Source organism: Panicum virgatum, chromosome 3K (assembly GCF_016808335.1).
Source record: "Panicum virgatum strain AP13 chromosome 3K, P.virgatum_v5, whole genome shotgun sequence".
NCBI classification, from domain to species: domain Eukaryota; kingdom Viridiplantae; phylum Streptophyta; class Magnoliopsida; order Poales; family Poaceae; genus Panicum; species Panicum virgatum.
In genome coordinates, this window is record NC_053138.1 from 27,312,932 (window position 1) to 27,325,298 (window position 12,367).

Sequence of the window (12,367 nt, forward strand, 5' to 3'; positions counted from 1 at the left end):
AGAATCTCATATTCTCTCTGATTTTAGTACATGTATGGATGGATACGAGGACAAAGCAGCATTTCAAGAAATATTCGACCTCATGAGAACTAAAACGCATAAGAAACCTTGGTTAGATAGTATCACAAGGTCAAAGAAAAATGAGCTAAATGTTTCACGAGAGATGTCTTCAGTTTAGGAGTGAGAATTACACAACTAAGGGATCTTGAGGCTTATTTTAAGACCTGTCACAACAAATGTTTCGATGCAAATTAGAAAACTAAATATAACCAAATTATACTAATTGCATAAGCTTAGGGCTTATTCACGTGACAAATCTATTAAGCCTAATTGCGCATGTTCTGTAGCATAGGCTAATCATGTTTTGTAGCGGTTATGGAATTTGTTTTGTCATTAGTCTATATTTAGTACTCCTAATTAACATCCAAACATAAGATGTGACGAGGCTTAAAATAAGCCTTAGGGAACCAAACACCTCGTCAAGTTTCAACAATGCATTGAAGAACCATTTAAAATCAGATTTTGATATTTTTCAATTTTTGAAATATTTTGAGAGGGCGGTGCAAGAAAAAGGAGAGAAGAAATTGCAATCTAAATTTGAGGCAAGAAAGAACATACCAAGAAGATGAATGTGCACACCTATGTTGGTGCAAGCAAGTGAAGTTTACACTATTGTTATTTTTAAAGCTTTCCAAGGTCAGTATGAAAGATTTATGGATGCATGAAGTAGAGCATTGGATGAAAATAAATATACTATTACTGTTGGGAATTTCATGGTGATTTGAGTTTTGAGGAAGAACGCATTATGATTGGTGATCCTATGAACCAAACATCGTGTAGTTGTGAAATGTTTGATAGGACATAAATACTATATGTACATGGTTTGAAAGTTCTTGATTTGATGATTATAAAGACATTGCCAACACATTATATCTTGAAGAGATGGACTAGAGAAGCTCGCAATGGAAGTATACAAGATAGGCAATGAAGAAACGCGGTGGAAAACCTGAAGTTAGAAGATCAACTTCAGTGCAAAAATCTATTCCATAAATTTGTCAATTTAGCATATAAAGTAGCTAACTATTCGGATTGTTGTTTGCTTCTAGAAGATAGACTTGATTGCCTGAGTACATAGTTGGAGGATAAACTTAATGCATCTACAACTGCTGCTTTGAATAAACCGTGTAATGACCAATAAAATATTGAGCCAAATGTGCAACAAAAAGGTGGCATGCTTAGTACTGCACGACTCAAGAAGAAGGAGGTCACATAAAAAAATTCAAGAAGAAAAAAAAATTGGCTTGATAAATTGCAAAAGGGTAAGCGTAAGCCAACTAAATCTGCTAGGTCAAAGAAAAAGAGGCAAAGGTATGTTCTCAACTTGGAATCTTAAAATTTCTACATGATGCTGCCATTTATTTCTAAGCTAATTTGTTGTACTTTTATTGGTAGAAACAAAAGAAAACTGATGGTATTCAACATCCAAAAGAAGTGGAGAATAATAATGGCAGCAACATAGAAGCAATTTTAGGGGTTGAAGAGTACAATGTTATTGGCAGTTTTACCCAACTTGTGACAGCTCCAATTTGTGATGATAATATTCTTCAATTGACGATCTATTCTAGTATGTGCAAGTTGGTTAGGCGATATTTTGGACATGGCTAACAATAGTATTTTATGGGTTAACAATAGTATTTTGTGGCCTAATTGTATACGTGAAATGGCCAAATAATAGCCATTTGTTTGCTTCATAATACCAGTTTGAATGATTTGAAGTGTCATGTATTGGTGTTGTACAATGAATGCCACCTCAAATGATTTAAAATACAGACTTCATTTTATCTTAAATGCATATTAATCTCTAGTGTAATCTAGATGGTTCCCTCTTTTGTATGCTAAATCTCTATACCAACATCATGTCCAAATGATAAACAACAAATCCGCGGTCATGTGTTTGAACCTAATTCCAAGAATTTGTGTTTCAATTGATAGTGTTGAGGACGAGGAAGCTGAAGAGATACCAGTAGCTTTCATGGTGGAAGCAGCCTTTCAGGTACGCAAGTGATGGAGTATGTGGCCAAGCACGTAAAGAAAATACACACTACATACACTTAGATGTTTATTTTTTTGCCTTTTCCAGTTTTGCGTTGGGAAAAACAACATTAGATTGAAAATAGATGGTTCTATATACTCCCTCCGGATCCTTTTATAAGATATAGTTTAATATGACTCGGTCTCATAAATTATAGTTTGATCATTAATTTATTTTATTTTATAATTATTATGATTATAAATTTAGAATTATTGGACAATATATTTAATTACAAATCTATTCATATCAAATTTGTTCCATAATAGTTACCCCTTCCATTTCAAATTATAGGTCATTTGAATTTATCTCATGTTTCACTACTCGTCTTATTTAAAATTTTGTGCACAATATCAATTTTTTATTGTGAGTTGTTTTATAATTAGAGTAGAGAAAGGATCCGGAGGGAGTAGAGCTAAACTACAGGGTGCCTTTAAGAAGCTGCCGAATCCCTGTCCGATTCCGGCCGGGGGAAAAACCTTCTGAAAACCAGTCTGCATCGGCACTTCCGCCCGGGGACACACCACCCACCGCGACTCGATTCCTCGCTCTCCTGAAATCCTGATCCCCTCTCGCCCTCCCGTCCGTTCCTCACTCTCGCATCGACGGCGACACCATCGCCAGTGGCCCCTTCAGGCACCCCGCCGCCGGCATGACCTCCGGGTCGCCGCCGGGTTCGCCCCCCTCCCAAGGCTCCCAGTCCCAGGTCTGCCCTCCCTCGCACCAATCGTTGTGGTACCCTTGTTTGTGGATTGGTATTTTCCGTAGCTTTGGTTTCTCGCCCAATCTGCTTGGCCTGCATGTCGTTTTGTGCGTGTATGTGTGTGTTTTGTTGTGGCGCTGGCCACATCATGATAAGCGTTGATTTGGTTGGATTTTGGGGGTGACTCTTGTAATCATCTGGATGTTTCGTTTAGAAAGATTCGGATGGATTGTGTGCTCGAGATCGTAGTACGCGTATTTGTTTCCTAATGCGAAAAATGTTGTCTGCAATTTTAGTTCCAGACGGACTAGAGGTTAGGATTCAGTCGATTCACACTTGGGTCCTTCGGCAAAGATAATATTTTGATGGGAAAAAAAGTATCTTTGGGGAAGTTAGTTCTACAACACCCAATGCTCAAATGTCGCGTTCTTTAGGTACTGTATAACCGAATAGCTGTTGCTTTCATGCACGGCTTTTGTTAGGTGAGCCAATGTAGACGAGAAGTCTGACTTTAAGTTCTTGACATACGTTTTACGTCTGTTATTACAGAAATTGCAGGTGTGCTGGTATGTGTTAGTTCATATTTTAATTTTAGGTATATGTATGCCTAAGGCTACATGCCACGGAGGTAGAAACTGAATAGAGCAACAATGAATTTGCCCTTGCTCTTAGTAATCATCCTGATATACATAGTCTAAATCGATTTGGCAAGTCGTGGAGATCCATGTGCTCATGTGCCCCGCCATTGTGAGAATATTAGTAATTTTGCAATTTTTATTAGGATTTCATGATATATGTTCGATTTTAGTTGCTGCTGGTTACAAGTGTTGGATATCACTTCTTTTCCCACTGTAGATCAGCTAAAGACAACTGTTTCCATGGAAGATAATCTTTCTTTTGCAACAGATCCATCATTTATTTAATATTTCTCTTTCTTTCATGTTCATGAGCACCTTTTGTTTGATTGGAGTGGTAATAATACTGTCTGTATTTATATTTTATATGCTTTGCTTAATGCATACACACTGCCATTCACGCACAATTGGGAGAGGTGAGCGGGACAGATTTCCAGGGGGGGGGTATAAAATAACTGGGAGCCTTAGTATACTTATCTGTTGTTTATACCATTGCTCTTACAAGAATGTTGTTTCTGAAGCTATTTTAGTTATGTTCTGAGCAGATTTTGAACAAATGATGGAAGGAACTGGGGGTTCATGCTTATTTTAAATTGGATCCGCATGTTCTTTTACTGCAGTTATTTCTGTGCAATGGAATATGACTTCTGTACAACAGTATGCAAAAGTTGCTATAAAGACGGTGCAACAAAAGGATTGCCATAAACAAAATCCATTTGTGCAATGTAGTAAGAAAGAAAATCAGTCGGATCATATCAGCAGCTTTCATTTTCTTTTTCCAATGTGCTTGCTGAAAGGCAATGTTTCTGTATTCTACTAACAGAAATGGTCTATGTAGTAATTATGTTAGCAGCTTCCAATTTGCTATTCGTTTTCAAAAGTTTTTTTGTACTATTCTGCTCTACTGAAAAACTGTTCTTACTATGACGCAAACTGTTCTTACTATAATCTTATCATGCTTTCTGGAAATGAGACAGAAAATAACAAATACCTTTCTGATTTGACAGAGAAAAAGAGGTTCAACCAAAGATTCTGTTGGCGTGTATGCGGTGCAATGCTATATGTGCTACAAATGGCGTATGATTCCAACTAAAGAAGAATTTGAAACACTTCGCGAGAACTTCACTGAGAATCCATGGTTCTGCAGCAGAAGACCAGACTGCTCTTGTGATGATCCTGCTGACATTGAGTATGACAGCAGTCGTATTTGGGTCATTGACAGGCCCAACATACCGAAGCCTCCACCAGAGACAGAGAGGCTAGTGATTATGAGGCGTGATTTCACTAAAATGGACACCTACTATGTCATGCCAAATGGGAAGCGTGCAAGGTGTGCCGGGGATGTGGATAAGTTTCTGGAGGCAAATCCTGAGTACAAAAACCGCATATCTGTCTCAGCCTTCAACTTTGCACCACCCAAGGTTGTTGAGGAGACTGTTTCTCACAACTCTGCCTGGAAGGCTGCCAAGGCTAAGAAGCAGGACAAGGCAGATGCATCGAGTGCACAAAAGTGATAGAAACTCTGAACCGTGCCTGTGCTCTGTTTAGCTATGTTTAGGTGATAGTCCTCTCAGGATCATGTCACATTCCTATCTATGTCCAACTGAAGTTAATGTAGGTTTTGTTGCTGTGACTTTGCTCTGAATGCTCTGATGCAAGTGTAACTGAACCCTTGTGTTAAGATTCCTGGGAAATCTCTGAGGTGGTTAATAAGTTATGTAGGCCTCTAGCTCTTTTCCAATAAGCTGCTTGAATTGCTGCCTTACTGCAGCATCCTCTAGTTTTGCTTTTCAGCTCCCAAGTATATAGTAGAATAGTAGATCAATGCTCCAAGCTAGGGCATTCCTACCAAGGCCATTTGATTTCATCCAGTATAACACTTATGTCATTTAGTATCACAGGACCTGTAGATGTGCAGATGAAAGTCAGCCTCAAGTTTCTGCAGTCGATGATGAAAAAACTAACAACAGATCAGTAGCATCCAGTAACAATGTAGGACCAGCAGTATATGCAAAATTAGCAGAGTTTCTTTTTATTCGCAGAAGTTGGGGAACACTGGTATCTCATTCCTGTATGAGCTCAGCATATAGTCGAAGCACTTCCTCTTTTGACAGATGGATGATGCTTCGCGCACAGCGCACTTAGCTTAGGCCTGGTTTGGTTGTTTCAGTTTAAATCGTAAGTCGCAGAACATTGCATGTTTACACACCAATTAAAAAAAAGGACGTACCCAGTGCCGTAGGCTTCCCGCACTGTGCGGGGTTTGGGGAAGGGTTGTTTTTAAGCCCCAAGCCTTACCCACACAAATGTGCAGAGGCTGGGGCTCGAACCCGGGACCTTCCAGTTACAGACGGTAGGCTCTACCGCTGCACCAGGCCCGCCCTTCTTACACACCAATTAGGAAGTACTAAATATAGATTTATTACAAAATTAATTTCATAAGTTGTGATTTAATCACGAGAAGAATCTATTAAACCTAATTAGTTCATAATTTGTCCACTAATTGTTACGGTACCAATCTAGTACCAATCTACTAATCGTGCATTAATTATATTTAATAGATTCGTCTAGAGTACTAATGTTATAAATCCAATTGCTCAGCTGCCCGTCATGTCGTGCCTCGGCTGCCGGCCTCTCGCGAGGGCGGCGCTCCAGCTTGACCTCGCGCGGACGCGCACAACAGTCCAGCTCGGCCTCCGGCCTGTCGTGAGGGCGCCGCTCCAGCTCGGCCCCGCACGGACATGCGCCACGGTCCATCTAGGCCGCCGACCTGTCTTGTGGGTGGCGCTCTGGCTCGGTGCAGCACAGACACGCGTCGCGACCCTCCTGCCGTGCGTGCGGCGCTCCGGCTTAACCCCATGCGGAGGTGGAGGGCGGGCACCGCGTCGTGCCGGTAGCACCCGAGGGTGCAGCGCAGGGGTGCGGATGTGGGAGAGGAGAGGACGGCCGCCGCGCCGTGATGGTAATGAGGGGAGGTTGTTGGGGGAGTGGAGGGAGGTGGCGACAGAAAGGAGCGCGGCGAAGGGAAGCAGCAACAGCCAGCGGGTAGAGACGGCCAACATGTCAGGAGCCATGGAAGAGAAGAGAGGAGTCGGGAGGAAGAAGAAGATGGGAGCATTTTAGTCCATAAATTTTATAAAACACATCGAAGAGGTAAATAGTGATGTATGCCAAAGAGTTGTGAAATTATAATGATGCGTTTGCAATATGATAAATAGTAATGGTAGAGTTCTAAATTCAAATAATTATAATGATATATAAATTCATTTAATTTATAATTATATTTCTCTTGATTACAGGGCCACCTTAGAGTGATAGCATATAATACGCCATTATTGTAACTGCAATCCTTGTAGTCAGTGTATGGGGGAAGCCAAATCCATTTGCCAGCTCCGGCCCTTGAAAATGAGAGTTGGTGATGGATGAGCGCAATAGCCATCGTCCATGTGTTCCCTCATCCCTTGCCCGCTCTCGCTCCTCCACTCCGCATAAATCCTCGAGAGCAACGAACGCGACACGTGGGCGGTCAGCGTCTGCTGAGGCTGAGGATGGCACCGCACTCGTGCCCCCGCCCCGCCGCCGTGGCGCCGCGCTCCTCCCTCCTCCTCGCCCCCTCGCCGGCCGCCGCGCCCCTCTCGTGCCTCGCGGCGGCGTCCCCGTCGCGCGGCGCGGATAAGTCAGTAGCTCCCGAGTTGTTTTTTTTGTGAGTGTTGCTGCAAACCTGGCTGATACAATCCGGGCTGCAGGCGGAGGAAGCTCAGTTTAGTGCGCGCAAGAACCGATGGTTCGGGGTCCGGCGCTGCGGCGGCCGAGGCATCCACCGTGGGAGACAATTTGGAAGGGGAGGAAAGCGGCGGCGGGGAGGTAATTGCTTCGGCTGGCTCATCGGCAGGGAAGCAGCCGCCTCCCGTCAATCCCAATATTGAAAAGGAGCTCAAGAAGGTTTGTTTGACAATTTTAGCAGGAGAGGAGGAATTTCTTTAGATGTTGTACCATCAATCCAAATTTTTATTTTTAGTTTCTATGGCTCAGTAGTTTAGAAGATTTGTATAAAAGAAATCTTTTGCTGATACAGCTAACAAGATTCGCTATTGAATCAACTAATTTTATGTGTGTGTGAATTATGACCCTCCAGCTTGTGCAACACAGTTGTTATTGCTGATACATTCCTGATTGTAATTATGATACGTTGCTGAACAACAGGCAGTCCAGAAGACTGCCGCAACCTTTGCACCGAGGGCGTCCACGAAAACAAAGAACCCTGCTGTCCCTGGAAGTGCCCTGTACACTATTTTTGAAGTCCAGGGATACGTCTCCATGCTGTTGGGTGGAGCCCTTTCCTTCAATCTCGTGTTTCCATCAAATGAGCCTGACATCTGGAGGTTGATGGGAATGTGGTCCATTTGGATGTTCAGTAAGTAAGAATTTTGCAAGTTATGTTCCTAGAAAGAGCATGGCTTTTCACTTCAATTGATATGGTTTACTAGAACTTAATAATGTTTACATCAGTGTTGCAGTCCTGAACTGCTCTTTCTTCCTCACACTCCAGAATTGGAAGTGATGGATTTATTGTGTCGCATCGCACTGACCTAGTTGAGATCTTTACGACATCGGTGCATGTTGTCTTTGTTGCACTGCAGTTCTAAATGAATTTCCGATGCATATGATCTATCTACCCATGCTTCTATGGATTAATTTAAACTATAATTCGTATTAAAATTAAATAATAACCCTGTTTTAATCAGGTGCAGGAACTAGCATTTTACTGACAATGACTAGTGTCGACCTTAAACTTTCTGTTCTGAAACATGGGAAAATAGTGTTTAACTAGCTAGAAATATTATATTGTAGTATATCCATTTCAGCCTGTGTTTTCTTTTGGTGATTGGGCATACCTAGTGTTGCATATTATAGCAAAAAAACATTTATTTTAAGATAGTTATAGTAAATACTTCAAGAAAATTTGTTTCCTGACATGGTCTATATATGTTTAATTTCACCTACACAAACAATATGATGAGATTGAACTATCTTCTCTTTCTGCTATGTTCTTTCTTTTTTATCTTCGAGAAATAAGTTCTTGCTCTTTTGTCAAACTATTGTCTTACTTGAACAGTTGGATATGCTTTGTAGACTTTAAGCTGAAAGCGCAATGTCAATGCAATCCATTATTCAAAAATCTGAGACATAATCAGTTCTATTTGATTTTGTAACATATGGAATACCACCCATTTGAAAGATCCATGGCTGTGGTCTGTTCTGGAGAGTCTTTTGTGCTATTCATGGAATTAACTAACAGATTCAAGCTTAAAATCCGTTGGCCTATGGAAATGGATTTGATGTGGCCGCGGTTGCCTTAGCGAGGTATCAAACTTAAGGCCACTAGGCTCTGATAGTCTGATACCTTATTTTAGTTAAATGCACTTGATGGTATTGAGGAAAGGTGGAAACAATATTTGAGCATTATTATTCAATAAAAATTCCTCCAGTTGGTGTTGGAGTTACAATAATCTAAAACTTTGTGGCCATGTTCTTGAAAAATGCTGACTCCTATTTGTTGCTTATTGCATACTACATAGGGGACTTTTTTCTTAGTAACTGAGTGTAATCTACTTGTGCAGCTATACCTTCACTTCGGGCCCGTGACTGCTCAAACAAGGAGAAAGAGGTTCTCAACTACTTATTTCTCCTTATTCCCCTGATCAATGTTATAATTCCATTCTTCGTGAAATCCTTTGCTGTTGTCTGGTCAGCAGATACAGTTGCTTTCTTTGTGATGTATGCATGGAAGGTAACTTCTTATAGTAATGTTTGCTGCTCCTTCAGATTAAGTCATTAAAAATTAAGCATATTCTTTCTGCACAGCTTGGATGGCTTCAAAGTTCGGAGTAAAAGATTTTCAGTGTGCTTTCTTGGTGATGTATGCATTGAAGGTACTTTTTCATGTTAATGTTGTTTGCTCCTTCAGGATTAAGTTCTTAACATATGTTTTATATAAATCATATTCTGTCTGCACAGCTTGAATGACTGGCTGCAAAGGGCGGAGTGAAGAGCTTTTGTGGTTGAAGAAACATTTGTCCTCAATTTTTGGTCATTTGGAGGGGGGGGGGGGGCATGGAAAAACATGCTTTGACCATTTAAGTGATAAATAGATGTACCTGTAGTCTTCAAATTTTGTTTGACTAAACTAGGCAGTCTAGATGGGTTTCAATTTCCCAACGTTGTCCCGGATAATAGCTGAGTTTGTTCTGAAGATAAAGGAAGTACCAAATGAAGTCAGATGAAGCAACAAGCGTAACTTCAAAACATTTGTATAGTTCAAGTCAGATCTGAGACTTTTGGACCCACATTACCACGAAAGAATATCATGTTGCCCATGGCTTATGTTCTAACATGATTGCATGCTTCCAGCTTCAGAAGTTCAGATACTTCTGTTCCAATGTGGTGCTCAGTGACCACTTCCCTGGCCCCTTGTTCTAGAATAGGAGCTGTACAAAGCATACTGTAATTATGTACATGCCAGATTAGAAACTAGGTTTGCAGAATTTCACCTTAATTTGCTGGCATCCAGACCAGACAAGAAGACTACATGAGAACACTGTGCTCTCTATTACTCTTTTTTACAAGGGAGAAGTGAGTTGGTGTGCTCTGGTTTCCTCGTTTACAAGGGAGAACTTATTAATTATTATAGTTAAATTACATATTTACAGTCCTATTTATTTCCGATTATAAGCAGTGTATCAGCGAGAATAAGCAAAAAGCTGGCTCAAACGTTTCACTTAATTTTGGCTTACCCAATACTCACTCTATTCAGTTTTGATTGATATATTTCAATATGGCACAATGACCAAGGGCACCACAAGTGTGTTTATCAATCTAATAAATACAACAGACTTTTTTGTTGTTCCTCCAATATTTTAACTGGGAACTCTTTGTAACTTGTGCTATTTATTGCTATAACCCATGCCAATAGTAAATATAGTTATTATTTTTGAACATTTAAATTTTTGAAATATAGCTATCAAAAGTGAATGTAAGGAGTAAGTAGCTTAGGCCCTGATTGCCAGCAGCTTCTATGCTGAATTCGGGAGAAACTCCGCCAAACAGTTTCTAAGAGAAGTGGTCCTAATGGAGTGATTATCCGAAATGAAAAGCTGTAAGCTGGAAAAGTAGTTTCTTCTGATTCACTTCTCACTCTAAATCTAGGGTTCCGCCCGGCCTGCTCCTGTGGCGGTGGATCTGGGTGGCTCCAACCGATTTCTCCCTTCCCCAACCCTCTCTTGCACGGGCGGGCGTCCCGAAGGAGCAAGCGCACGAGCACCCGGCCGCGCAGGCGTGAGGACCCCGACCGGCCCCGCTCAGGTCCTCGCGCTGCGCCAGGAGCCTGCGGCTGGCCCCGCCTCCCCTCCCCAGCACAGAAACGCGAGGGCATCAGGCCATCTCCAATCCATAGTGTCTATAAGTGGTGTCTAAAGAGAAAAGAGAGTAAGAAACTATCCATAGACACTACCTTCTCAATGTATAGTTTCTATGATAAATGGAGAAAATAAATCTCATCCAATCTTTTCTCTTCTCTCTCCTTGCACCCTGTCACTCTTCTCTCTTTCTTGTTCTTGTGTAGACATGGTGTCTTGCATGAAAAACCATGTCTATTTTTTCTCTCATTAACTCTTTTGCCATGTCACCAAATTGCTTATGTGGTAGCCTATTTAATGCTATGAACACCATCCTACGAGGAGGGTTGGGAATGGTGTCAGGGTGCCCCCTCTGGCTCTGCTCACTGACCTCCCAGCAGCGCAGCAGGTATTCCTTCTCTCTGTGCAAAATTTGAGTTATATCTTCACCTAGTCGTTACATGGAAACATGAATGTGCATCGTATCTATCAGTTATGCTAGATCTGCAGCGATTGGCCGTGATGAGCGAGGTTAATTAGTTTGCAAAATGTTGAATGAACACATAATTTACTGTCCTATATGTTGATACAAATTGTTGTATGATTCATTGTTTTGCTTGAACGAAGAATGGCTGATAAGGCAGATTGGTGTTGTGATGCCAATTTGAGACATTTTATTGATATCTGCAAAGGAGAGATAGAAGCTGGGAATAGGCCGTTGGAAATTTTCGGTAAGACTCGTATGGCATTGCATAATTTTATTCGTGGCAGTAAGTTGCATGACGAGGAGTTAGATGTGATGCTGATGAGGACTACCTACTAGAAGAGATGTCCCTATCATAAAAAGATGAGAGTCCAGATTGTGAGAACGTGGATACCAAGAATATCATTCGCACTAGGATAGCTGATGCTTTGGTTTATATGAGAGGTGTATAAATTATGGTGTATTTGAACCATATATCTTTTGTTCTACTATCTTTGTACTTTGCACTTATGTGAACCATTTGCTAATTGTGGATGCAAAACTTATAAAAAAATAAATTTCTCTTCCAAATATAGTCAATTATATGCGAAACAGTGAACAACGAAGAATTTTACGATCAATTTGCATATAAACAGTCTCACAAGTCTTTAGCGGCATTACATACATTTTATACCAAAGTCACAGCCTATAACAACTTTTAGCTTTTCCGCAGCTTAGAGCCCACATCAACTTTTTTCACGGCCACAGTCCACAACAGCTTTTTTTTACCACAGCCCAACGAAATGGACCCTGAGCCGCCATCCTCCGTCCCAACCCTCTGCTGTCTGCGCCGCACCCGCACCGCCCTCACTCCCCCCCCCTCCGCTGGTTGCACCACCGCCTCCCTCTTCTTCTCGGCGCGGTAGCGCGCCTCCCGCCACCCTCCCTCTGGTACTATGCCGCTGCCCTCCCTCCTGTCATGACTCATCCTTCATCAAGACAACTTTACGCTTTCGAGTATAGTTTACGTATTATGTAATCGAGGCATTGCCCAGTGGGTCCAGCTATTGTAACCCGGACGGG

General features: G+C 41.5%; 2 protein-coding genes across 5 annotated transcripts; both read left to right on the forward strand.

The window, feature by feature from the left end:
* Positions 1-2,542: 2,542 nt before the first annotated feature.
* On the forward strand, positions 2,543-5,171 carry LOC120698757 (methyl-CpG-binding domain-containing protein 4-like). The gene is made up of 2 exons (XM_039982488.1): positions 2,543-2,795; positions 4,435-5,171. The coding sequence occupies exons 1-2, from the start codon at positions 2,742-2,744 to the stop codon at positions 4,939-4,941; spliced, it is 561 nt and encodes a 186-aa protein (XP_039838422.1). The 5' UTR covers positions 2,543-2,741; the 3' UTR covers positions 4,942-5,171.
* A 1,692-nt stretch (positions 5,172-6,863) lies between these two features.
* LOC120698758 (protein RESISTANCE TO PHYTOPHTHORA 1, chloroplastic-like) lies at positions 6,864-10,051 on the forward strand. Of its 4 annotated transcripts, XR_005685008.1 has the most exons (7): positions 6,864-7,103; positions 7,174-7,369; positions 7,631-7,841; positions 9,049-9,095; positions 9,184-9,218; positions 9,293-9,360; positions 9,446-10,051. XR_005685008.1 is itself a non-coding variant. In XM_039982490.1 (6 exons), the coding sequence occupies exons 1-5, from the start codon at positions 6,976-6,978 to the stop codon at positions 9,317-9,319; spliced, it is 609 nt and encodes a 202-aa protein (XP_039838424.1). In that variant the 5' UTR covers positions 6,865-6,975; the 3' UTR covers positions 9,320-9,360; positions 9,446-10,051. The 4 variants fall into 4 exon arrangements, 2 of the variants coding, with proteins under 2 accessions (XP_039838424.1, XP_039838423.1); XM_039982490.1 differs by lacking the exon at positions 9,184-9,218 and having other exon boundaries at positions 6,865-7,103; XM_039982489.1 differs by having other exon boundaries at positions 6,876-7,103; positions 9,049-9,218.
* Positions 10,052-12,367: the final 2,316 nt, after the last annotated feature.

What these genes read in the sequence shown, in the direction of transcription:
- LOC120698757 (XM_039982488.1), top strand. Translation starts at nt 2,742, where the DNA reads ATGACCTCCGGGTCGCCGCCGGGTTCGCCCCCCTCCCAAGGCTCCCAG. An exon ending in CCCAAGGCTCCCAGTCCCAG is followed by an intron (nt 2,796 to 4,434) that starts GTCTGCCCTCCC and finishes CTGATTTGACAG; the next exon opens with AGAAAAAGAGGTTCAACCAA.
- LOC120698758 (XM_039982489.1), top strand. Translation starts at nt 6,976, where the DNA reads ATGGCACCGCACTCGTGCCCCCGCCCCGCCGCCGTGGCGCCGCGCTCC. An exon ending in CCGTCGCGCGGCGCGGATAA is followed by an intron (nt 7,104 to 7,173) that starts GTCAGTAGCTCC and finishes TCCGGGCTGCAG; the next exon opens with GCGGAGGAAGCTCAGTTTAG. An exon ending in TTGAAAAGGAGCTCAAGAAG is followed by an intron (nt 7,370 to 7,630) that starts GTTTGTTTGACA and finishes GCTGAACAACAG; the next exon opens with GCAGTCCAGAAGACTGCCGC.